Below are 27,999 nucleotides of genomic sequence, written 5' to 3'. Positions count from 1 at the left end.
AAGTCTAGCTTCCATTTCAGCAAACAAGTGTTGCCAGTTTTATAGGGCAGGTGGAGGGTCCTGACCCTGGTTGTCATCCTCGACCCTATTGCCGCAGAGTCGGATCGATTGCGGAGGCATAACTGCAATATGCCTGCAATCAATGACTCTGCACATCAGGCATGATAACAACATCCAAAAATCCACCTCCTAATCCCATAAATCAGCAACAATCAACATAATTAACACATCGCACATAACATATAAAATTCAAGGGGGCCATGCCCTAGCATCATGCATATATAAACACAGTCACCATGCTCTATCTATACATTCAGGAAAACAGGGCAACTTAAACAAGCAGTTAAGCGTATAGTTCATTAAATACCAACCAACCCTGAGTAGAGCTTGTCACTGGCAGCGAGCGTACATGTTCGGTCAATCTCCAAGAACCATAAACCTTGCCACACTCTGATACCAAGTTGTAACGCCCTACTTCCTTAGAGCAGTTACCATGTGATTTATAAATGTGTCACTAGCTCACTAATTGAGGTTTTTGGTTAAAAAGTGTGATTAAAATTAAAATAAAGACCCATTTGGCGACATTGGATATAAATATTTGGACATTCATTAAAATTATAAAAGTTGTACATTTCGGATCCCAAACTACTGTTTAGAAAATGTATTACAACTCAAAATATAATTACGGTCGACCTAAGCGACAAAGTAAATCATTACAATACATTTCCCAAATAACCCTGGTCATGGCACTAGGTAGGCCAAACATGTACACGTTGCTCCACGCTCTCCGTACTCATGGTTGGTCGACCTTTCCTTTGCCCTTACCGTGAGCCGTGAGCCGAAGCCCGGCAAGAAAACTCACATAAAACATATCACATATCAATCCAACAATATACAACAATATAGTCAATAGATTAAACACATAGTGGCCTACGCCGACCCAGGTGCTTTACCAGGCCCTGGGATCACGATCTTCACCAAGCAGGTTGATACAACACCCTTGGAGGTTCTTGCCTAGCGGCCTGCACTAACGTGCTTAACGCCGATCCCGGCCCCTTGCCGTACCCGACTTCTTTCCGTTCTCGGCCTTTGCTGTCCATTCATAAACATGCATAACACAACATAAAATTAATAGATATTCACACATATATTAAATACAAGAAATAAGGTCACGTACTGAAACACAAACAATAGGGCCATGCCTTGCTATACGGGAACAATAGTTTTCTTACATGTGTCCCGAGCTAATTGATTACCGCGACCCCGAGCATAGTCCCCTACTCCGAGCATTGATGTAAACCTAGTCACAACGCATCCATAATAACAATACATCAAGCCTTAAACCAAATAATAACTTCAAAATATTATTCTAGCCTCCAGGACCTTGAATTCTACTAATTCAGGTAGTAGAATCCTTCCTGAGCCTTAAAATTTGGGTTCCCAAGCTTAAAACTGTCAAATAACCAATATTTCCCATTTGAGCCATGGCCCAACCCTTAAGGGCCACGGCGTGCTCAAGTCAGAGAGAAAATCTCTCTCTGTTGAAGGACATGGGCCGCGGCGCGCTATGCTCTACGCTGCGACGCCTGGGCAAAAACTTGAAGCTCCCAAGCTCGAAGTTCAAGTGGGCCGTGGCGCGAGCCCCAAAATCCATAATTCAACATGCATTTTTACGAGCTAACCTCCTTGAAATTCAATCTAAACATACCCCAAAGCTAGAGTTGAGTCCCTCAATTACTCGGCTACACTTTAGGCAGTGCTAGCACCTTAGAAAGCTAGCTAAATCACCCCAATTTAGATCAAATTCAACTTAAGTCTAGAACTTAGCTAAGCTTCATTCTCAATAGAATTTACCAACATAAACATGGAAGTAACCTTACCTTAGTGATTATTCCGAGCTTAGACTAGATTTCCAATACCCTTAGCTTATTTTCCCCAAGTTCCCAGCTTTAAATTATGAGTTTCACCACCACAATTTTCAAAAAATTTCTAAGTCCCCAAAAGAAGAAGAGAGAGTCGAGAGAGAGAGAGAGAGAGAGCAAAAGATGAGATTTTAGTGTTTCTTTCTTCTGTTTCCTTCTAACTAGTTCTAGATTCTGAGATAAGTCTATGTTTATCCCCTAGCCAAAAAGTCCAAAATTCCCCTAAGTCTATCCTCGATCCTCTAATGCCACCAAGGGAAATCCCGTCAATTTCCACATCCCACTAAATCCTCGAGTGTTCCTATAAATTCCCATTTAATCCCGACATACTTAATCAGCCACTAAACCACTACCTATCACCCGGTGAATCCCGAACACCAACTGTGTTCCCAAAATACCCCTAGGCTCCTCCCTAGACGGGTATTCGACCTCGTTGTGACTATTTTTCTACTCCGCTCCCTAGCACTGTCTCGAATCGCACATTACAAATATAACACAACAATCTCGTGGTATCAATCACAGCATACAAATATATTTCATTTATGCCATCAGCGGGCCAAAATTATAAATATGCCCCTAAATTGGGCCCACATGCATATTTAATTCACCTAAACATGCATTTCTAGTCACATAATCATTAAATTCACACATTAACGTAACTAAATCAATTATTACCCTCCCAGCACGTTAATCAAGGCCCTAAGCCATATTAGCAAATTTGGGACGCTTCTATATGCCATCCCATAATTTTGGATCCACTTTGATCCATTCTTGCAATAGCAAGACACACTTATCATAAGATGTAACCCCCTTAGGTTCATCTTTTCTTATCTCATAATTGAGACACTCAACACTTAAATGAGAAAAATTAAATTCTCAAATAATTCTCTTTATTCAGCATTTAAATGGTAACTCATCACATTCCAACAATAATAGGATAAAACCTATTTCTATCACCTTAATTAACATATTATATAGCACACCATAATAATCATACTAATTCACATGTATATCCCATATAAATATACTTTTAATTTAACAAATATTAGCATGATTATATCTCAATTGCCAACATGTGATTTATCATACTAATATGCTTTTTCATTCATATAGATATAAATCACAAATATACATATAATGATTTACATATATATGTTTTAATTTCTAATGATTAAACTTAAATCAATAAAACATGTCAACTTAAATCACCAATTATGCTAATCAATTCCTATTACCACAATATATGACAAATTACGATATAGGAAATTCACAATTTCAAGATTATGATGACGTATCAAATACTTTTCTTATAAAAGAATTAGCATGTCATGACATATATTACTTATATACCATAAATTACATATATTTCAAATCACAAAATTACACACATATATATTCCCAAATATGAGAATATATCTCATCACACTATTATTTAAAATAGTGTATTATAGAGTTTAAACCACAATTTTTACCCATAAGTGGTTTGAACTTTGAGATCTACCTTCATACCATAAAATGAATGTTCTCCATCTCCTTTCTTGTGATGAGTCAAGAGTATCACCTTGATCCTTCTCCAATGGAAACTTTGATTGTATCACCTTCAAAGAAAAATAGCTTTTAGATTATTAGAAATATATAACAAATGAGATTATTACAATCAAAATGAACACAAAAAATATATAATATTACATAAGTAAAAGAAAAAGATGAGAATATATTACATAACTTATGAAAAGTATCATAAGAGTAAAATGTAGAAGACGAAGATCTCAAGAGCAACACAAGGGTTAAACAAGGTTCAAAACCTTTCTCCTAAAAGGTATTTCCTCCCTCATAAGAACACTTTGGGTATACTCTCTAGAAATGCTTCTAAGGATTTATCAAAGCTTCTCTCATTTTCATTATAGTGTTCTAAAGATGAGCATGTCATCACAAGTGTTCTAAATTATGTAGTGTGTTTTTCACATCCATACATTACATACAAGTGAGCAAAATGATTTCTATTTATAGAGTTCTCATCCACCATTTGATTTTCTAATGCCATCAAATCCCTTTGGGAGTTAGAAAACACAAGCACAACAACTATAAAAATATTATAGCTAATAAAAATCAAATTCAAGATGTGTAACTCTTTTTACAGATCAATTGGTGAATTTTTTGAGTGTTACAAAACCTATAATCATCATTTCTTAAGAATGTAACTTACTCTATATGTTATAAAACTTATTATGATCATCATTTCTCTCCACAATATATGTTACATTTTACAAAATAATATTTGTCACACAATTCATTTAATCAACATATTATATTATATGTAAAATAATATAACAAGATTCATTGCCAAAAGAATGTCATTTCTAATCTATAATCTTTCAAGCATGTGAATCAGCTGGATGTCTAAGTTTTACCCTCCTCTATTTTCTCATTAGCATGTTGTGTTAAATTTTAAACATGTTTGGTATTTTCAATAAAATTAATTCAAATGAGAAATAGGTGATATGTATCACAACAATTTTGTTGGCACTCCTTGTTTAACCTCACCAAAAAGATTTTTCTTTTGTCATCTTGACTCGCCACATGTTGGACAGAAAGTTACAACTACAAGTCTCTTTTGATTTAGGATATAATCATTAGGACATTTTTGTATTTTCTCATATATTATATACTTAACATATGCAATGTTTTATTTATCTCATAATACAACTATGACATATTATTATCTTTTGGCATTAAATTTCTAAAAAACGATAGTAAATCTGTGAAACTCTTATCACTCCACTTATGTTTTTTCTTTCAAATTATAACCTAAAAAGCATTAATCATTTAGTAAAATTACAAAAAATAGGAGTAAATTAATTTTTTTAAAACATTTTCTTAAATAGATTGAAATTTAACTAGATATACATTGGATTTATATTGTGCATCACCAATCAATTCTATAATGTTATCAACCCCATAATCCACATAATGATCATTATTCTTATCTAATAGTTTATCATTAATTAACGTAAAAAATTTATATATGCAAAATACACTTTATAAATCATGTCTATTCTATTCTTAATTAAAAAAAAAGTGCTTCTTTATTTGACTAATCATTATATGTTCAAGATTATTCCACACTTAAACAAAGACAACTAATATTATAAGGATTTTGGGCATTTTACACACACACAAACACAAAAGCACTAAACTCCATCCCAGTATTTCATTCACAATTTATCCATTGACATCCAATCTCTATCGATTAACAAAACATACAAGTAAAGCAAATATTCTCTTATTTCTGAGGAAATTAACAACACATACAAATAAAACAAATATTCAAAATTATATTCAATTGCTAAATCTTAAAAAAAACAAGCAGAGTTTCCCTTATTTCTATAATATAATTAATATTTGACAATTAATCATATTCGACATAAACATTACAATAATTTCACAATAACACACATGTATTCATTCTTATATTACCACAGCACACAAATTTCCTATAACTTATCTACACTAATTATACATTATTTTCTATTTTCAAAACTATTTATCCGTAAATTATATATTATTTATCACTAATTCTAAAAATAAATATAATAATAAAAATTAAAATTAATTATCTCAATATTGATCTCTATATGCCAAGCCATATGACCATATGTGCTCTTAACCACCTAGCCAAGCCATTTGGCCTAGTGTGTGCAAGCACAACTTGCGAGGCCGCTTGACCTGGTGCGGTTAGTGCGCACTATTAGGTCATGCACGTGACAAGCTATGTGGCCTAGTAGGGGTGCCAAGGCACCCTAGTGTGCTCTCACATGCATTGTTTATTTATTTTGTATCTTATAGAGACCCCCATGAATTTTTTCAGTAAACTATTATAAGAGATTTCGACCATTATTTTTTAGCCATGCTTAGTAAAAAATTAAATCGGAGAATTTATTTTATTTAAGTTCAGTTTTAAAATATTTGATGCTAAGACTGTGGTTATCTGTTTTGGTACCTTTTAGATGTTTGGTCGAGTAATAGTGATCTCACTAACACCCGTTTGTGCAAGGACCGAGATAAGTAAAAGTGCTATGTTGTGGTACAGGATATCTAAATATCAATTTTTATCAGTTTATGACTCACGCATGTTATGGTTATGTAGGCTGGTAGCATTAGTATGATTGTATCACGTGAATGTATTTATCCTATTTAATGACTAAAGTTGTGCAGGGTAAGCAAGTTTACTAGAGATGTGCCAGAATTGATCCAAATAATCCCAACAAACAGTTTTCCCACAAGACCCCCAACCTTACAACTTGGTAAAGAATATAAGACAAAAAAATAAGTTGATCTGATGTTTTTAATTTGTTTATGTACTTGAACTGTATTAAAGGCTTGATCTCGTTGTAAAACCTGAGCTTTTAGCTACTATTATGTTTTTTTTTTTAGTAGCATTGTTAGTGGAAAAAATGTGATTGTATAAGAATAAATTAATTATAGTATTATTAAAAATTATTATAATAATGGATCGAGTCTACATAAAGCCCAATAAGATTTTAGGCTTAGTAAATTCGAAATCAGCCTAGAGAATTAGCGTTTGTTATTAGTTATGGTTGGTTAGGATATTTGTGGATTAAGTTGTTATTTTATCTCTATGGTCAATATTAGTTATGGCTGGTTGTAGATCAGAATGTTATTTTATGGTTAGTTAAGATATTTGTAGATTAAGTTGTTATTTTATTGTGAATTAGGTAATTTAATGGAATTTTCGTAACTTTGGGGTACTATAACTTCGGACCTGTTTTGATGCAATTATATTATGATTTAAGAAAATTAGTATTTCTAAAAAGTTGTACATAATTGAATTGGTTTTCCAACGATACAAAGATTGTCTAAATTGGACTCTTACAACTCGTTATGTTGATTTACTACATCTAGGTCCAGAGTTACGAGATTTATAGGAAATGTAATTTTCTATCTCTATAATTTTAGAAAGAGAGGGAGGTGACGTGGAAGAGAGAGAGAAAAGGAAGGTAGTTAGAGGGTGAGAGATTCTTTCCTAGGTAGTTTGATAGTTAGGTTATTCCTCAATTATTTAATAAAAATATTAATAAGATAATGTAGAGATATTCTCTTTAGAGGTTAGGATTTTATTTTATTTAAATTTCAAATTTTAGAGTAGTTGGAGTAGAATTAGGAGAGAAGTTGAGAGTCTTACCCTATAAATACACATTTTATGCTCTTCATTTTCTCATAACTTCGAAATAGCTCTCAAGTTCTTGGTATTATTGTTGGAGATATGCATTGTTGTGAATGCTCAGGATTTTGAAGTATTGATCTTTTGGTTCTAGGGTGAAGGTATGACTTTATGAGGTTTAGAATTCTTGGAAGTATAGTTTTATTATAAATCTCTAATTTAAATCTTTTATGTCATATATAAGGTTTTGGGCAAGTTCTATTAGCACAAGCAATCTCTTTTCTTCTCTTTTTCCACACAAGGTAAAAAATATTAGGTAGTTTAGTTTATGACCTATTAAGTGTATGACCCTAACATTTCAGGTACAAAAAGAAATAAGTGTGGCGGAACCAAAGGTGTTCAGAAATGTATGACGGACCTAAGTTGATGTCCGGTAGGCACGGTTGCCAAATTTGTATGACGGACCTAAGTTGATATTTGGGGCTTTATTGCCACCCAACACTTATCTTTTTTTATACTTTTCTTATTATTATAACCTATGATTATGACCTATGGCCTAGGATATATTTGATTTTGTATGATTAGTATAAATTAGCGTTGTTATGAACTCTTGTATGAACTTATGGTACGATTGTTATGACTATGTGATTATATGATTTATTTGTTTGCATTATCCTCACTGGGCTTAGAAGCACACTCCTTATGATATTATTGTGTAGATAATTGAAGTTAAAATGGTTAGTGGCGAGTGGGACCTAAGAGCTTAGTGATGTATTCATGGGGACCATATAGTCGAGGAAATGATCAAGGTCCTAAATTTTTATTTATGAAAGCATTTTCTTTAAGTATCTTATTTTTAGTCAAATATTGTTCATTATATTTTGTTACAAACCTTATTTTATTTTTGTTAATACATGGGATCCCTTTGCTTATTATAATTTTCTTAAATAAAGGAGCAATATTTATGTTTATGATCCAACGATGTGTTCTCGATAATATTATGAGAAATTAAGGCATTACACTCATATTGTGTGCCCATTTGTTGAGTTACTTACTTAGCTCTAGCTCATTAGTTGATCTTAGTGTTGTAGATGAGAACAAAGTGTAGGAGGTCTAGTGGCTATGAGTTGGTGAGTCTCAACTAGCTATGTGCATACTGGGATTACTGACATGATGATTGAGAGGTTTCAGTTTTTCCGCCCAGTATATGTTTCCATTTTTAGTATTATTGCATGTTTTTGTGGATTTCTCAAATGATGTTGGTTTTTAGTTTTCTCATAAAAAACACTTAAAGCTTATTTTGTTTTCAAACACGGGATCCTATTCTCTATCGAATAAATTTTCATGTTTTCTCCTAGTTGACTATTTTATTAAAAGATCATAATTTTAAGGTAAGTTTTTTTTTTATCATAGTATTTTTATGTATAAAATTATGGGAATACCCTAGCTAATTAGTAAATTAGATGGTAAAGGAAAATATGGTGTTACATTTGGTATCAAAGCCAAAGGTTTTAGTTCTTATAGAATGTCATAGTATGCATATTAAGGTTAAGGAAGACTCGACTCGTTGCACAATAAATTTTGTTTTAGTTTGCTATTCAATTTTGATCTTATTAGTTATAATTCTTTGCTTTTTTCCATATGTTACAGAGATAACTATGACACTTTTCATGAGGACCGCTAGAGTCAAAAGGATTAAGAAACGAGATAGGCAATATTTAAGATGGTTAGGGAGATTCAAGCTATAAAACTGGACCCTAATGATAGATGTGACGACTTAGAGAATTTGATCAACCACATCATTGAGTTTAATGGTCACATCTAGAAAATAATGTAAAGGAGTGATTTTTTGTTTTCACTAGATAAGTTAAGGGCATTTAGATCGAGGATTCATTCGCCTAGTGCCTAGGGTAGTCTAGATAAGCTATGACAGAGTTATGACAAATTAATTATCAAGAGTAAGTGGTATAAGACCCTTATCAAAGACCTCAACAAAGAGTATGTTAGTGAGATAAATATAACGATCGCTTGTAGAAGGTAAATAGAACGATCAATCGTTCTACAATGGGAGCACTAATTTAGAAAAATATACTAGAGCCATTGTATAAGCGGTTTCGCAAGTAGCAAACTTTTTCATTTAAGGGAAACAATGATCCATTGGAATCAAAAGAGTGATTAAGCTCATATAGTCTATTATGAACTTCATGCAAGAAAGTGAAAGGGACAAAGTGACATGTTAAGCTCCATATAGTCTATTATAAGACATTATTTTAAATGATTAAATATAGATCTGATTAAATAAAGAGTATTGTAGTGGAAGTGTGACATGTGTCACAGGCACCAGTCACTGCGCATGCTTAGTGACTGGGCTTCGGCCCATGCGAATCCCGCTGTAATAACAATTTTGTGATCAATTACACTATTGATATTATTATTTTATCATTAATCTTAAAATATTTTAACTAAAGTAAAATATAATTAATTAAAAGATAATACCTGATTTGATTTGACCTAGAATATATATTCATCTTATTCTTTTAAGAGTAAGAGTTAAAAGACAGTGTTGTATTATTTAAATCTATCTCAGAAAATAAAAAGTGTTTTTCTCTCATTCTCCGTGTTTTTCTCTCATTCTCCAAGTCTCTAAGTCTCATGTGCTGAGTACATCTAGAGACAAAAATTTATCTTTGTTAATTATGTGTTCATACATGTCCTTTTCTGTTTGAGGTTAGGGTTGAGATATTGTGGTGTGGATTTCTTTCTCCATCACATGAGAGGATTGGATATTATAGTAGAAGTAGCAAGGATTCTTTATATATAGGACTTCAAGGTAAAAATCCTTGTTCTAGGATTTAATTTAATTATATATATATTGGATCTGTCAAAATAGTTTTTAAATTTTTTTGTAATTAACTGAATCATAAATGTACTTTCAATGCGTATATGATACTCTTTTTTTTTTCCAACAGTTATGTCAAGATAGCATGTCTTAATCAATTTAGTAGGCAATCAGACACTAACCGAGTCTAAATAATGCCAATTGACATCCATAGTTTCCTCAAACTAGCAAGATAATACAAACAATTTCATGGAATAATTTTCAAAGATTGCTAAACTTTAATGAAATTGAAACAAACACACTAGAAGTTTGTGTGGACTAACAACTGTGAGGTAAGCTTCTAGGAGTTGAAGGATAGACTTATAACTGCCCTAGTTCTCTATGTACCTTCTGACATGGTTTATTGTGATGCATTCACACAAGGGTTAATAAGGTTTGTTTTAATGCAGGTTGGCAAGGTGATAGTTTATGCATCAAGGAAACTCAAGGAGTACGAGCAGCGATATCCCATCACAACTTGGAATTTTCCACAATGTTTTTCCACTTTAAAGATTTGGCAGCATTACTTTTATGGTGAAAATATAATATCTACACAAAACAAAAAGTCTGATGTACATCTTCACTCAAATGAAGGTTAGCATGAGATTGAGAAGGTCGCTAGAGTTTTTGAAGGACTATGACTATGGAATTTGTTTACCATAAAGGGAAGGCCAATGTGGTTGTCAACTTTATTTAGAGATTTATGATAAATCATCCACTTTAAGGTCAATTTTAGAACCAATATGGAAAAAACCTAACCAAAGCAAAGATTGAGTTGACTATGGGACAAATGGCCAATGTCACCCTATAGTAGACATTATTATGAAGAATTATGGAATAATAAGACAATGACTCATCTCAGATTCTCAAGTAAAGAAGAGAGTGTTGACAAAGAATGGAGTGTAGGAGAATTCATGATTTTAGAAAACTAGCTAGTAAAATATAAGGATTAAGTATGTATGCTCGAATGAGAAAATCAAAAAGAAAATTTTGGAGGAGGCACAAATTGCCAAGGTGTATAAAGATCTGAAAACATTGGATTGGTAGCCTGAATGAAAAAGGACATGGTGAAGTTTGTGGCTTAACGCCTAACATGTCAATATGTAAAAGTAGAAAACCAAAGGCTGGCAGAATTTCTTTAACCCCTAAAAATTCCCAAATAAAAATTGGAAGACATTCCTATGGGCATTGTGGTTGGATTTCCTAAGATCACAAGGTACCACAATGCAACCTGGGTTATTGTGGATCATTGTACGGAGTCTACACAAGTTTGTGGCATGGCGCCTAACATGTTAATATGTGAAAGTAGAACACCACAGGTTGAAAAAATTTCTTTAACCCCTAAAAATTCTGAAATGAAAATTGGAAGACATTCCTATGGGCATTGTGGTTTGATTTCTTAAGACCACAAGGTACCACGATGCAATCTGGGTCATTGTGGATTGTTGTATGGACTCTACACACTTTCTTCTTATGTGCATGACTTACATGATGGACCAGTTGGCAAAGTTGTATGTTATCAAGATTGTGAGGTTGTTTAGGGTACCGATTTCAATCATTTCTAACAGAGATCAAAGGTTAACCTCCAAATTTTGGGCAAGATCTTACAAGGCCATGGGGACCAGGCTTTCACTCTCAAACTGGAAAATAGTCTGAGAGGACCATTCAAATCTTGGATGAAATGTTGAAGGATTTCATCTTGGATTTCTAGAGATCAAGGAGTTGGTACTTAGCTTTGATAGAATTCTTATACAACAATAGTTATCAATACATTATTGGTGTTGCACCATAGGAGATGTTGTATGAACATAAATGCATGTCACCAATGTTAGACATAGTACTCTTAAAGCGTATATACTAGACAATTTTTATTTCTATCCAATAAATGTTTTATATTATTCTTTGAAAAATATTATATATAAACATTAGAAATCCTTAATTCAACAATGTAACTTCAATCTTGTATTAGTACGAGAGGATTAAGATTATAGATGATGAATTAAAATAGTCTACAGTAAATTAAAGTTATAATAAAAGAGATCTTTAATTAATTATTGCTAGTATAGTTGTAACACCCTGGATAACCAAGGTCGTTACACTGTGTGATTATAAAGGTGCAAAACTTGCTAATCAAGTTATATAGTTGAAAACATGACCCTAAAGTCATAATTAGGTTAGGGTTAAAATATTTTGGTCATAAACAGGAAATTTCTCATTAAAATAAATGTTTAACACATGGGATCCCAAAATAGGTTTTAAAGGACAGTTTACGAAATTTCAAAGTTTATGTACAACCACAAGCCACTCTAATGGCAAAATAGACACTTTAGGCTCTCCTATCCCTGTACCAACCCTCGGCCGTGGCGGCCGATCAGCTGACTATGTACATTCTGCCCCAGAGCTCTCCAACTCAGAACTAGTCTACCTTGCCCTTGCCTTTACCTGCACCACGTAGCACCCGTGAGACAAGGCCCATCAAGAAAATCATAATGCAGAGCATAAACGATAATCAACAGTCAGATAATTCACAAATCATCAATCAGATACTCAGCAGGTCACGTTGTTCACATAATAAATGATATAAATATGCAAACCAATAATTAATCATCCAAATAATAAACATGCCATAATCATCAGATTAATAACAATAAACATATCACACAATATCCAAGGTCGATGCCCTTTGGCTGCACCCTCTAATTGTCCCACTGACTCTGGCTCGCTTAGGCCGAGCTCAGTGATTATATACTTAACCTCAGCTACTAGTGGCCGAGCCGCGTCCTTGTGCACCATTATTAATTCTGGCACTCTTAGGCCGTTTATTTCATGTTCACATGGCATAATACCATCGTACAACATTATATACAAGTATCGGGAACTCTTAGTCCCAACATAACCACATAACCGGGTGCAGTTTTCTTACCTTTGATTCCAAGCGCTTTGGGTAATTGAGATGACCCTCAAGCACGATTCCGTCCGAGCCCTAGCATACACCTAGTCACAACCATAAAATAGAATCCTCATTAACATTCAATTTTGGAACCCAACTTTGGAACCAATCCCAAGCTCCCGGGAAGCCCAATTCCACCAAACGGGGTGGTGAAATCGACCCCCAAGCCCCCAAGCAAAAACCCTAAGTAAAATACCCAAAACCCATTTCTGGAGGCAGAGCAGCGCTACAGCGCTAGAGTTAGAGACTCAAGCCCCCCTGAAAACGTGGCCTAGCGTTGTAGCACCCCCTTCCTAGCGCTACAACCAGCACATGCAAACTTTTCTGGGTTTTCCTTCGAACTTCCCCAAGCCAAAGCTCCAAAGACCCATTCCAAACTTCAGCTAAACTCCAAATTGAGCCTACCATCCACTATATCTCATCCAACATGACCTAACAACATCAAAACTTGGCCGCAAGCATCATCAAACACAGAAAACCAGAATTGAGCTTGAAGCTCAAGAACTTCATCAGAAAAACCAGAAACCCAAATAAACAAAGTCAGAATTTGTTACCTTAGCTGGCTAGGTTGCCTTCAATGCCCTTCCAGACTTTAATTCCTCAAATCCCCAAGCTTAAGTCCTTAAATTTCCATCCAAAATCCAAATTCAAAATTCAACCTCACAAACCCAGAAAATTCAGACAAAACATTTAAACCTTACCTTAATTGGTAGCTAACTCCAACTGAATTCCGTAGTTTCACCAAGGATCAACACCCCAAACTAAGCCTAGACTTCCTCTAAGTTCTTAGCTTCAAAAATTCTCAAGGGAGAGTGAGAGAGGAAGTGATTGTGAGGGAGAGAAAGAGAGAGTGTTCTGTTTTTTCCTTCTTTTTCTTTCCTTTCCTTTTCAGCTTCTACCCCTTTCTACAACTCCCACTAGAGTCTAAAATGAACAGAATACCTCATTTATCCCCTTTTAAAAATCAAAAGACCCTTTTGCCCTCCCAATTAAATCCAAGTCTCTTAATCACTCTAAGGGCATTTTGGTAATTTGCTCCCGATTCCCGCTAATTCCTCAAGTGTCCCTAACGTTTACCACTTAAATCTCGTCATCTAATTAATCACCAATTATTTTCCCCAATGTCAAATAGTCTCCAATATATTTCCCAAATTCCCATAAATACCCCCAGGCTCCCCCGAGCCGAGTATAAATCCCCACAGTGACTATTTCACTAAACCGCTCACTAGGATCGTCTCGAGCCTTATGCTACAAATAAATCCACATAATAATGTAGTCTTAACAATTTATCACAAATAATTACATTTATGCCCTCAACGGGCTAAAATTACAAGTATGCCCCTATAAGCTAAACATGGCCTATATGCATACTAATACTCGTAGTCATGCATTAATTCATTTAAATCACACATAAACCAATTATGCCCTCCCGTCACACTAATCAATGCCCTTAAGCCTTATTAGTGATTTTAGGTCGTTACAATAGTCCATTAGTATTATGAATACATATAATCTAGATCCAGATTACTATTGTAGTTGGTTTTCTTAGTGGAGGTGCTTTATATAATAAGATTATATAGGACATGAATTGATACGTAATTAAGTCTTTATTAAATATTGCTTGTCATAAAGAATTATATAAACATATTAACAGATGATCATATACTAATCAAACTAAATCCTGAAGTTATCATGAACTCTTGTTTATGTCAACTATGTCTTTTGATTCACTCACTAGTGTCTGTTAGAATGATTAGGCTAATGACTTTTGTAATTGGAGAGTCTTTATTATACATAATTGGAGACATGGTATAAAGATACAAAATTCATGCCTTATCGTAGAATATTGAATAATGGCTTCCTTGATCTCAAATTTATAATTAAGATAATAAATTAATTGTTCACTAGTGAATTAATGGTACTTAAGGATGAAAAGTCCATGTAGATTTGAGTTACATGGTGGACACCCAAGCACAATACAATTGAAATGTGATGGGCACCCAAGTCATGCTTCATGATGGGTATGGTTTTTCTTATCCTCTCTTCTCCTTGTTCTATAAATGGAACCTTAAGTGGGATGGGAAGGATTGCTTTTTCTTGAAAAGAAAAATACACTCTCCTTGTCTCTCTCCCTATTGCTCACGCCAACATAGTGTAGAGCACAACCTTTGTGTGCTTGATTTCTACATCACACAAAGAATACACTCTCATGAGTTGATACACCAAAATGTGTATAGAAAACCACCTTTGACAAAGGAGACTAATTATCCTCTTATTATGAAAGATATAGTTTGGAAGACAAATGGCCAAGAAGCTATTTTGATGTGTGTCATTTGCTATATCAAATTTAATAATTATTTATTCCTTATCATTACTAAACTATTAGTAAAGCGGTAGTAAGGTCCATCTCACGAGGACTGTTAATTTAATTTATTAATGGGGGCTTTGAGAATTTAAGAAACAAGAAATAAAATAAATAAAGAAGAACTCAAGGATTAAAGATAGTCAAGAGTTCATTCTCCACCACTAAACATACTTCCAATTATTCATTAATAATATTATCTCATATTTCCTATCAAACTATCAACTGTAGATAACACAAAAGTACTAATTATCCCAATCTCTCTTATGCAAATTAATCAAAGTAAAATCACTATTGACTAATTATTTTCACTAAATAACCTAAAGGAAAATCACCAAAGATTCAACCTAGTGAAAACATTAAATTCCATAGTAATAGATTGATCTTAGTAACAAATTCAACAAGTGTGATTCATTTAATTTAGGTTATGTTTTTTCATCACAATTAAAGAAGAGTTTGATCATAGCCTCTAATCATGAACTACCACAAACACTTAGAATCCTAGACTATTAGGTGAATAGAAATTATAAGATGACATTAAATTCTTATTTAAATCATATTTAGTGGCCACATAAAAAGATAAAAAGAAGAATCATAATATTAAGTATAGAAAAACATAAGCAATTTGACATAGATGGAAATACTAAATAAAAATTATTACTAAATAAAAGAAAGGATGTTTAGGGTTTGGAAATCACTCTTAACCTAAAAAAAATTTAGCTAGACCTAATTAAATAATAAGCACAAGAATTCATAGAGAAAAGAAAGAAAGAGTTGTTGAAAAAAAAAATTGAAGCACAAAAACTCTACCTAATATTCTCTAAAATCCACTCCAAAAATAATTCCATGTAATTTCTTATAATAAAAGTGTCTCCAAAATAGTGAGCAAAATCTTCTATTTATAATGATTCTACAATTTCCAAAATTACTAAAATGAAAAATCTAAATTAAAAATTTAAATACTAATTAAAAAATAATTATTTTAATTTTGCATTTTGATATTTTAATGATATCTCCATTTTAGTAATGTAGAAAGGGTAACTCCATGAACTAACCCTATTCAGCCCCATATTTATAACTCTAACCCTTAGTTAAAGTTTTTCACATTTTTAACTCTTTAAGACAAAATTACCCCTTTTGTTAAACAACCCAAATAACTCTTTCAGTTTCTTACTCTTCCCCCTTCCCGTCCATTGAAAACCCTCCCTCCCAAACCCAGATTTTTTCCCGTCGAAGCTGCGGTGGTACTCCGGCCAGCACCCACCTCGTCCCTCCTCCCACTTGCGTCATCATCTCCACAGCCACCATCCCCTTTTACACTCTTGGTCCCGAACCCACGAACCCATCCCCTCCGCTTGGTCCCGACGCCGAACCCACCCACATTTCAGCCATATCGTCGAGCCCACGTTGCCGGAGCCCAAGGTTTACAACACCTAAGACCCCACACTCCCCTTGCAAGCCCGATACCCTAGCCCAAGGTATTGTTGTTGGGATCCCTTGTTGTTATTATGACTCCTTTGTTTATTTTGAATTTGTACTTTGGTTAAATTTCGGAATTTCTAACTACTTGAGGCATGTTTTAATTGGGAAATAAGGAGTGAATTTAGTGTGAATTTGGTGTGAAAGAACGAGTGTGAACCATATGTAATTTCAGTGAACAATGTGTGAAATTGGTGTGAACCATGTGTGATTGTGGTGTGAATTTAGTGTGAACCATGTGTGAAGTGAAGTTGTTGTGAACCATATGTAATTTCAGTGTGAACAATGTGTGAAATTGGTGTGAACCATGTGTGATTGTGGTGTGAACCATGTATGAAGTGAAGTTGGTGTGAACCATGTGTGATTTTAGTGTGAATAGTGTGTGAATTTGGTGTGAATAGTGTGTGAACGATGTGCGAACCATGTTCCGAAATTATGGTGAACAATGTGAGAATGATGTGTGAACCATGTGTGAATTTGGTGTGAATGGTGTGTGAACCATGTTCTGAACTTATGGTGAATAATGTGTGAATTATAAAAGGAAACTATACTAACTAACCCTATTAAAAGTGATTCTTGAACCTTTTCTTGATTATAATAAGCCATTATTAGACTTATTTCCTTGTAGTGAGGCAAGAGTATGATGAGAAACTTGTACATACTGTCAATATCAAATTGTACTGTCTTATTTTGAAGTGTTGAAATAATTTCTAAGTGATGTGTATTATGGTATGGCCTCGGCTGAAATCATGAATATATATACATATATTTCTTTAATATAACCAAGAAAAGGTTGACTAGAATGAGGAATGGGGCTGTATTTTGGGAACTTTTGAGGAAATAATATTCTGGTTGTTGTGGGGTATGCACTATGATTAGGCTTGTTTTAGTTATAATAACTGTTATTTAAGGATGTCTCTCACATTAGTTACCATATGTACTAAGTGGTCAAGAGTAAGACATAGCTTATGGCAATGCTGGCCAGAGTTGCATTTGGTTCTGCAATTGCAGCCAAGGTGGTTTAAAATTAAGGTGACAACTAGAATTTGCAGTTGGTACACGTGGGGCTGCAGAATTGGTTTGGCAATCATTTTCTGATGTGTTTTAATCATTACACCTCTGATGCAAATGATTGGCTGAGTTATGGAAAACTTGTATGGTAGATGGCTGGTGAAAAAGGTAGAGAATAGAGAAAAAGAGAGAAGAGAAGCTCTGTAACTCTTTGAGAATAGCGAATTGAGATGGCAAGACTAGCAAAATGAACTTAGGAGACCTTTATGCTCTAAACTCCCCTATGTTTTCTTTACTTGTCATTGCTGCAGTGTTTGATATTTTGGTTTTGGTGTGATTTGGTTGCTGTAGAGTTTCTAAACTAGTGTACATAAAATGTACCTCAATAGTAACTATGTGTGAACTATGTGTGAACTGTGTGTGAACTGTGTGTGAACTATGTGAGGTTGGTGTGAATTTGGGTGAGCTATGCGTGAACCATGTGTGAACCATGTGTAAATAATGTGTGAACCGTATGTGAAGAAAGTGTGAATATATCTGAGTTATGTATTAAGCGCTTATTTAATTTACCTTTTCAGATGTCACTCCTCATGCTTCCTACTGAAAGGCATTATCCAGCAAAGGCTGCGTATAGGGGAGGGAGCATTATGAGTACAATAATAGCAAAGTTCACGACATTTGACTTGTTGGAACGAGCGAAACAGTCACCATTCAAGCAATTCTTCTTAGCTCCGCCTCTACAATATTCTGGAGTTATTATTCACCAGTTACTGCTTAGGAGAGTTGTTGGTAGAGGAAAGAACGAATACTGCTTGAATTTTAATATTTGTGGTCAGAATACAAGGTTTGGAATTAGTGAATTTGGTTTGATCACTGGATTGAATTGTGGAATTTCTCCGGATCAGGCAAAGTATAAAGAAATGACCAAGAGTAAAAGACTTCTCCAGACATACTTGAACAATAAAGAATGTTTGTCTTCTGAAGAGTTGGAAGATGGATTCAAAAGGTGCGATGTGAAAGAAGACGTATGGAAATTAGGTCTATGTTTTTTGGTAGACTCTCTTTTATTACCTAGTGAACCAAAGATGAAATGCTTTATTGATGTCCTTTCCATGGTGGAAAATGAAGATGACTTCTTCAACTATCCTTGGGGGAGATTATCATACGAGAAGACATTATTCGGCTTGGCAAAAGATATGGAAAGGCTAAGGAATAAATACTTGAAGAATGTTGAGCAAAAGAGAAAAAGACCAGCACCTCAGTACACAATTTATGGTTATGCCATTGCTCTGCAATATTGGGCCTATGAAATTTTCACAAAGTTCTCTGCATTTGCTGATCAACAACCCCTGGCCTTTCCAAGAATGCTTAGCTGGTCAGCGCATAAAATGCTAAAAGAGAAAGATATTGAAGGTGTATTTAAGAAAAAAAGTGTAAGTCGTTAAGATTTTATTTGAGTTTGTGATTTATAAGTAATGTTTATACTTTATTAATTTATTATTTTGTTGTAGAATCTTGTGAAGGCCACGCTCAATCCAAGACCCGAAGAGAAAGAATTTCATGACTCTATTATTCAAGGACCAGATGAACTACTCATGGGACGTGTTATTAGCTTTGTAGACGATGATGTGGAATTGGAGTTTGAAAGGGAAGAACGTGAGGAATCTCCCACAAAGCCCGATGTAGCAGATGGGCATCGTCACGAGCAAGACAAGAAAGAGATACCAACTCCAATTAACACCCACCATGAAAAGTTGTTAGCTGATATTGACACTTTGAAAAGTAACCAACAAAGAATGGAGGAGAAGTTGGATTATCTAATTGAATTAGTGCTCTCGCAACGTAAAGGTAGTGATTCTGAGGATTCATTATCAGATGAGCATCTTGCTTCACCACACCATACATTTATTATGGAGCACGTTGTTGGAGAAGATAGCCCTAGCTGTAAGGTGGTATCTCCTGGAGATATGGCTGGGGTGGAATTCAAGAGAAGGAGGGTTCCAACGAAAAGAATTTTTGGTTCCGAGTTTACTGATCCAACTAAGAAGAAAAAGAAAGCAAAGACAATTGTAACTGATCCTTGTGAAATTAATCCCCTACAGCCATATGACGAAAAGCAAATGAGACGTTTTAAGAAATGGGTAATTGGTTTAAAAAAGAATGATAAGCCTATTTCTCTCTTGGCTGGTTTGTGCACTGCGAAATGGTTTATTCAGCTACTTACACCACGTACATGGCTGGACGGACTGGTAAGACTACTGAAATAATTTTTTTTTTAAAATATATATAATTTGAATGTATATATACTTATAATATTTTGCATGCAGCACATTGATGCAGCTTTAGGGTTGTCTTTTATTTAAATATATGTATCTTACTTTTGAATGTATGAAGAAACTATGTCAACTTCATCTCATTAAATGGTATTGAATGACTTCGTTTATTTCATCTTAATAGTGGAATGGATAAATCTTTGTCACTTTTATCTTATTAAGTTATGTGTGAATTGGGTGTGAATTAAGTGTGAATCAGGATTGAAATATGTGTGAACCGGGATTGAACTATGTGTGAACTAGGTGTGAACCAGGTGTGAATTATGTGTGAACCGCGTGTGAAATATGTGTGAATAATGTGTGAACTATGTGTGAATTAGGTGTGAATTATGTGTGAATATGAATTAGGTGTGTCCGAAACAACAAACTTTAACACAAAAAGTCGTATTACTGAACCAATCTAAAAATTCAAATTCCGCAACTGAAGAGTACAAAGTAAAACAATAAAAGTACAAACTAAGCATGTCTTGACGGCGGGGGACAAACAGTGGTGTACGCCACTCGATTGTGGCCCAGGACACCACATCTACTACATCTATGTTGTTTTCTATTCTTCTCACCCTTTGATAAACGTCGTTTCTTTTTTGGACGACCAGCCTTCTGCTTCACTAAAGGAGGAGCTGTCATCATACTTCCTATGTCATTTGGTATCACCCAAGATTCTTCATTACCCAGCGTATATACAGATCCACCATAGGATGACAACCACGCTTCAACTGTGTAGAATCTGGAGCATAAACTATATGGACTAATGCCACGATCTCGAGCACCAGCTAGATCGTGTTCACAAGGAAGACCTGTCAAATCAAATCTTCTACAACTACATGTTTTCCTCCTCAGGTCTACATCTCCATCAAGATCACCATCCAATACTGTTATTTCATACTGACTAGACGGAAAAGAGAACGAGGTAGTGGACTTGTCTGCTAACTTTCGCAAATCAGCTTCCACTTCTGTGGCAAGAGGACTTGTAGCCGCTGATGCTGCAGTTCGACGCTCGAAAAACCATTTTTGTAAAGTGTGCCTCATAAATTCCATGAGACAAGTAATTGGCCACCCACGTGCCTCAGCAATGACATTGTTCCAGCTTTCGGCAATACCTGTAGTCATTAAATTATATCGATGACCAGGAAAGAAAGAATGAGCCCACTTTTCAAAACCCACTTGATTCTCTAAGTATTGAGCAATTGCAAGATCTTTGAATTTAATCTTCTCAAAATGGCGTAAAAACTCTCGCTTTCTATAAGCTTTCGCTGCAAGGAAGAATTCTTCATGGCAATGGTCAGTTTTGAACTTCGCACGGATATTCATGCTAACATGATGTATACAAGCACCGTGGTGTGCCTCAGGAAAAATTTTAGTCAATGCACTTGCTATACTAGTATGTCTATCAGACACGAATACTAGATTCTCCACTTCACCAATCGCTTCCTTCAACCTCAGTAGAAAATACAACCATGAGTCATTATTCTCTGAGTCAACTACTGAAAATGCAATTGGATATATTTGCTTGTTAGCATCTTGTCCCATGGCACATAACAAAGTACCTCCACACCGAGTAGTCAAGAAGATTCCATCTACACATATAACTGGGCGAATATATGTTTTAAACCCCATTATAGAAACACCTAAGGCCATGAAGCAATATTTGAACCTACCTTCATTGTCCATCTGCAAATGAGTAACAGTTCCAGGATTTTTTTGCTCCATCATGTATAGAAATGAGGGAAGTTTCTGAAATGATGATTCTGGTGTACCTCTTATGTAAGCCAATGCATGCTCTCGACACCTCCAAGCTTTAGCATAGCTCATATGAACTCCATATGATAAACTCATATCTTTTACAATTGACCTTGGCTTGTAATTAACATCATCACCCTCAAATTTTCTCCTTATGACATGTCCAATAAGCCATGGGGATGCCTGACGGTGATCTTTATGTCGAACATCCAATGAGCATGTGTGTTCACCGAAAAATTTACGAACCTCGAACATATTGGAATTAACCAATTTTGTAGCCCTCAACCTCCATTTGCATTTATCATCAACACATACTGTACACCATATATTTTTCGCAGATTTCTTTACTTTAAACTCAAAGTTTTTCTTTAATGCATAAAGATGGAGTTTCATCTTCAACTCTTGCTTGTTCTCAAATATTTGACCCTCTTTTATTTCCCATGAATTGATACTCGAAGAAGATGTCAGTAATTGAGCTGTTGAGGCTGAAGTAGAGCCTTTTTCCCCTTGATTCAACAAAAGTGGAGTACTCCATAGATTATCTTCGCCAACCTGTCTTACTTTACGACCTCTATTATTTGAGGAATCATGGCTCTTCAATACTTCATTGAAGGTTGACTATTGTAAATTATGCTTCACAAGTACATCATTGCAGGTAGACCTCTCAATATTTTCATTATCATCTGAGCTTAATGCATCATTATTATCATCATCACAACTGTCTTCATTGCCATCTGCATCATTATTATCACCATCACAACTCTCTTCATTGCCATCTGCATCATTATTATCATCATCACAACTGTCTTCATTGTCATCAATGCAAAAATCATCATTCACTTTGGTTTCAACTGGAGGAATAGTATACAACTCACGTGTTTTAGTAACCAAAGGATCATTACTTCTCTTCTCTGTAGTAGACACACATAGGGGTGTCCGATGATTGATAGATGTTCCTATCTCATCAAGAAAAAAAGCAACATCTTCATCATTACTAATTAAAGATGGAGGGATACCTTTACTTCCAAAATGATAGATTACATTTAAGTCAAGATCAATACGAGACTTGTCAGCTCCGATTAAAGTACACAATTGATCAACAAGACTATTGTAAGTGATAGTCTTTGGCACCTTCATACCCTTGCTTTGTTTAGCACTAAATGACCAACCTTCGTTCAAAACTTGTTCCCACGATCCATTATATAACACCACAATATTTATATGTGTTTGACCTGCATAACATATGACAAAAGGTTCGAAATCCAAAGGTTATTAGGTAAAACTAGCCAAAAGAAATAAGAAATAAATGTGTAAAGTAAGCATGTGTGAAGCATGTGTGAACCAAGTGTGAAACGTGTGTGAACAATGTGTGAACTGTGTGTGAACCCAGTGTGAATTATGTGTGAACCAAGTGTGAATCATGTGTGAACCAAATGTGAATCATGTGTTAAGTACTCATGAACCAAGTCTGAACCAAGTATGAATCATGTGTGAACAAAGTGTGAATAATGTGTGAACAAAGTGTGAACGCAGTGACCAAAATTGCGAAAATGTGAACCAAGTGTGAATAATGTGTGAACAAAGTGTGAACACAGTGAGAACACAGTGACTTAAATCGCGAAAATCATTCGAAAATTCGTCATCTCAACATAAAATTATCTCTTTTCACAGATTTTTTAGTGTATAGTAGTTCCAAAATTCTATTTAAACTATTACACAAGACACCCATAACCTATAAATAAAAAAATACTTACTCATTATCAAATCAAATGTTCAATCTTCTTCAAGTTTGGGAGATGATTTTTATTTAATCTTCTTCAACTTGGGTGAGAAGAAAAGAGATGTGGGAGATAACGTCACTTTCTAAATCTTGGTGCGAAAAAATGGTAATGACCTTTGAGATTTGATGATTTGAGAGAGAATATGTGTTTGCTATATTTTGTGAGAGTAGATCATTTCCATGGCTGCTAGGTACGTGCAAGACAAATAAAAGAGAGAACAACTTAATATCTATTGAAGGGTATTGGTGTCTTTTTAAGTGCCTATAAGGTCATTAATGTGAGAAACATTAATGAGGGGTTATGGTTATAAATATATGGTGAAAAAGGGTTAATTCATGGAGTTACCCTGTAGAAATCCAATTTGTTGCAATTTTGGTGTTTGATCTCGAATTTCGTGCATCGCAATAGTTGCTAAAATTGAACTCCCACTCATGTGTAATAAACACTCTCCATCGGATTGGGTCATGACACTCACACGCTCACAAAAAGAGCGAAAGCTGAAATTACATGGGACCCACAAGTTTTTGACCACATGTTGGTGATGAAACTTCCCTTAGCCGCACGTGTAAGCCACTTGCCCGTTCATTGGGCTATGTGCTTCAATTGCACCTGGAAGTGAGGAAGTCGTGGGGACCACACGATTGACATTTGCAGGAGCTTGTCCCTCGGCAACACGTGGCGAAGGCTGGAGAATGTCGCTTCAAGAATTGGGCTGGGCTTCACGATTTCAGACCTCTTTTCTAAAAGTTCAACCTTTCGTTCTCTTATTTTTTAACCATTTTATTTCTTCTATTTTACTGACGCATTTATTTTTCAAACAAAATAAATTAAATTAAAATTAAATATTTTTAAATTAAAAATATATCAATTAAATCTATAAAATTATTAATTTATACCAAATTTATTTTAACGGTAATAAAAGTATATGTTAACTCTTAAAAATATTTTTAGCTCAAAAATCACAAAAATACCAAAAACAAAATTAAAATGGAAATTTCAAGGTAAATGCCTTATAATATAGTGATATTTTAAAAAATGCTAACATAAGTTATTATCCCAAATATATGATAATTTTTATTTTTTGGACAAAAATACCATTGACATTCAAACACACTCTCTCTCTCTCTCTCAGTCCAAACTCTATATCTCTCTCTAACGTCTCTCATTCTCTCACACTCTCTCTCATTCTAATTTTGTAGATCTCCAAAAAATACCAAAATTAAAAAAAAAAAAATCATCTGAAACGGACATTAGAGTGAAAAGATATGAACCTCCAAAGTTTTTGTCAAATTTTAGTACAGAACATCGAAATTGCACAAAAAATGCATCGTTTCATGATTGTATCGCAAAAGTATTGAAACACCATTGATTTTGCATAAAAAAAATCATCATTTTGGCAACAAAAAAAAAACACAAGTTTTCATGATTGCATCGCAAAAGCATCAAAACACCATCGATTTAGCTTAAAAAATCATCGTTTTGGCCAAAAACCAAGTTTCATGATTGCATCGTAAGAGCATCGAAACACCATTAATTTTGCATAAAAAACATCGTTTTGGCCAAAAGAATCAGGTTTTCTTTATTGCATCGCAAAAGGATCGAAACACCATCGAAAGCAATGCTTTTTCGATGCAAAATCGATGGTGCTTCGATGCTTTTGCGATGCAACAATGAAGAATTAATTTTTGGCCAAAATGATGCTTTTTCAATGCAAAATTGATGGTATTTCGATGCTTTTGTGTTGCAATCATGAAAACTTGATTTTTTTTCCAAACCGATGCTTTTTCGATGCAAAATCGACGGTGTTTCGATGCTTTTGCGATACAATCATGAAAATTTTATTTTTGGCCAAAACGATGATGTTTTGATGCAAAATCGAAGTTGTTTCGATGCAAAATCGATGGTGTTTCGATGCAATCATGAAAACTTGTTTTTTTTTTTTGCCAAAACTATGCTTTTTTTTTTAGGCAAAATCGATGTTGTTTCGATGCAGAATTGATGGTGTTTCGACGCTTTTGTGATGCAACCATGAAAACTTAATTTTCGGCCACACTACAAAAAAACTGACTTAGCGCCGGCAAAAGCCAGATTGACTTTGTCGATGCGTTTTTGCATTAGGAAACGGTGATGGTTGAAATCCGTCGATAATAAGAATTTTGCCAGCGCAAAATGGCCTACGCCGACAAAAGTAGCGACGCAAAAATGCACTGGAAAAGAATATGGACGCGCCAATGAAAAACTTTCCCGCGGAATTGTGAAAATCACTTTTGGCAGCGCCAAATTGTGACGGTAAAAGTGTAACCTTGTGTCGGTACTAAATTACGTTGGCAAAGGTTAAGACCTTTGTCAAAGCGATTTTAGACACTAAAAGCCAGACTTTTAGTGGCATGGAATTGCATCGGTGAAAAACAATTTATTTTTGGCGACAACGATTTTTTCCGATGCAATTTTGCGCTGGTAAAAGTATTTTTTTTAAAATAATTAATTATTAAAACAAAATTAAATTTAATAAATTTAATAATTTTATATATTAATATTAATTATTTAGTTTTAATTTATTTAGTAATATTATTTAATTTAATTAGAAATAAAAAAAATTAAATTAGAACTATTAATGTTAATTGTCTCCACTAAAAATGAAATATATAATAGTAGTTTAGTAAATTAACACAAATTTTGTATCTACAAGTGGGTACTGTCCTAATCATCCCCACCCCCGTCAGCATCTCCACCCTGGTCAATTGCACCATCGTCCTTGTAATCAACATCTTCAGGATCAACTTATGGCAAGTCCACAATAAAATCAGGAGACAATACACCAACCTGCTTCAACAAAGCACTGAGCAAAAAATTTGAACACCGTTGACGACTCTCAAGTTTTGTAGTATACTTCTTTAGGTGCTGATTTTGCTTCATAATGTCGTCCACTTCAGGTGGTAATTGCCCGAACATTTGAGAAGATGATGAAGATCCTGCCCTCTTCCCGCCAAATGCCTTTAGCTAGGCAACGTCAAAAACCCTTTCTTATAGCGCGAGCGGGGCCCAAGGACATCAATGACAATGTCCATATCAAGCAGGAAGTGACCGTCAATATTATCATTGACACAAGAAGTAGCAAATGATTCATTGACCAAACTCTGGGATGCTCAACGCTAGGCCATCTAAGTCTGCATAATAAAAAACACATATATTAGATTCCAATATAACATTAAAAGAAAACCTAATTTGGAAAGAAAATAACTAAACAATATGAGCATTTCTAAAGAAAAGTTATCGATTATATAGTTTCAAAGTATAACTTTATCATCTATCTGCAAACATTCCATCATTAATGACTACAGACCAGTGATTGGAAAAGCATAAAGTAATTTTGTTCTTGTTTCTTGGAGCAAGTGGGCTAAGTTAACTTGGTCAGTAAAATCCATATCTAAATTGAAAGTATGTGGATATTGAGGCCATATATGGTAAGAGTGGTTAATTCCATTAATGGGGGAATTTGCGTCTCTAAACATATATATCAACAATATCTGCATATTTTTTTTATTGAGATATGGATTTTCATGACCAAATTAACTTAGCCCACAAATTTCCAGATACGGGAACATTATTAGTTACATTCTTTTTCTATCTTGGTCCACAATCATTAAACATAAAGATATTGGAACATAGGTCATAAAGTTTTAATTGTTATATATTTAATTAATAATTAACAAGTAATTACTAATTGACACCAACCACTTAATAATTTTCCTAGGTCTAAATAAACTTGGGCAACATAACGTATATATTTCAAACTTTCCCAAAATTTTATAAAACCTGCAAACTACAAACAAAAACATGCAGTATTCCCAGAGCATGCACAACATAAAGCAACATTAATAACATATACCATTTTTTTTCAATAACACCAAAACAATTTATTTAAAAAATATTTATAAACAAATAATATTTAATGTAAAAAATCAAGTATCATACAAAAATATAATACAAAATAATAATAATATAATATGTTTTTTTTTAAATAAACACATAAACCATTTAATGAAAAAAATTAATATTATTAAAAATTTTAATTTATTATTTTTTAAATACAAAAATAATTTTGTTAACAAATATTACAAACATATAATATAAAAATAAATTAACACACAATATAAACAACAAAGAATATTACAGTGGGGGATCGGGGCAGAGGCTATGCCAAGTGGGCTCGGGGCAGAGGGTACACAAAAAAAAAAAAAAAACTAATGTTAGCAAAAATTAATAAAAAGTTGTGAAATAAAATGAAAAATTAAAAACACACCTAGAGGGAGGAGCTACTCAAAGGGAGGCGGCTTAGAGCTCAAAGCTTGGCGGTGCTT

The 27,999-nt window shown here is 34.3% G+C and overlaps 2 protein-coding genes across 2 annotated transcripts; one reads left to right on the top strand and one right to left on the bottom strand.

The window, feature by feature from the left end:
- The first annotated feature begins 18,332 nt into the window (after positions 1-18,332).
- LOC133779617 (uncharacterized) lies at positions 18,333-20,443 on the top strand. The gene is made up of 3 exons (XM_062219557.1): positions 18,333-19,217; positions 19,296-20,033; positions 20,438-20,443. The coding sequence occupies exons 1-3, from the start codon at positions 18,363-18,365 to the stop codon at positions 20,441-20,443; spliced, it is 1,599 nt and encodes a 532-aa protein (XP_062075541.1). The 5' UTR covers positions 18,333-18,362.
- A 130-nt stretch (positions 20,444-20,573) lies between these two features.
- On the bottom strand, positions 20,574-23,735 carry LOC133779616 (uncharacterized). The gene is made up of 3 exons (XM_062219556.1): positions 23,612-23,735; positions 22,574-23,089; positions 20,574-22,459 (listed from the first exon to the last, which is right to left on the bottom strand). Exons 1-3 carry the CDS (start codon positions 23,613-23,615, stop codon positions 20,574-20,576), a joined length of 2,406 nt encoding a protein of 801 aa, XP_062075540.1. The 5' UTR covers positions 23,616-23,735.
- Positions 23,736-27,999: the final 4,264 nt, after the last annotated feature.

Source organism: Humulus lupulus, chromosome 5, assembly GCF_963169125.1.
Source record: "Humulus lupulus chromosome 5, drHumLupu1.1, whole genome shotgun sequence".
In the NCBI taxonomy this organism is placed as follows: Eukaryota; Viridiplantae; Streptophyta; class Magnoliopsida; order Rosales; family Cannabaceae; genus Humulus; species Humulus lupulus.
Note: the sequence above shows the minus strand (reverse complement) of the source record. Positions and strands in the feature narration are given on the sequence as shown.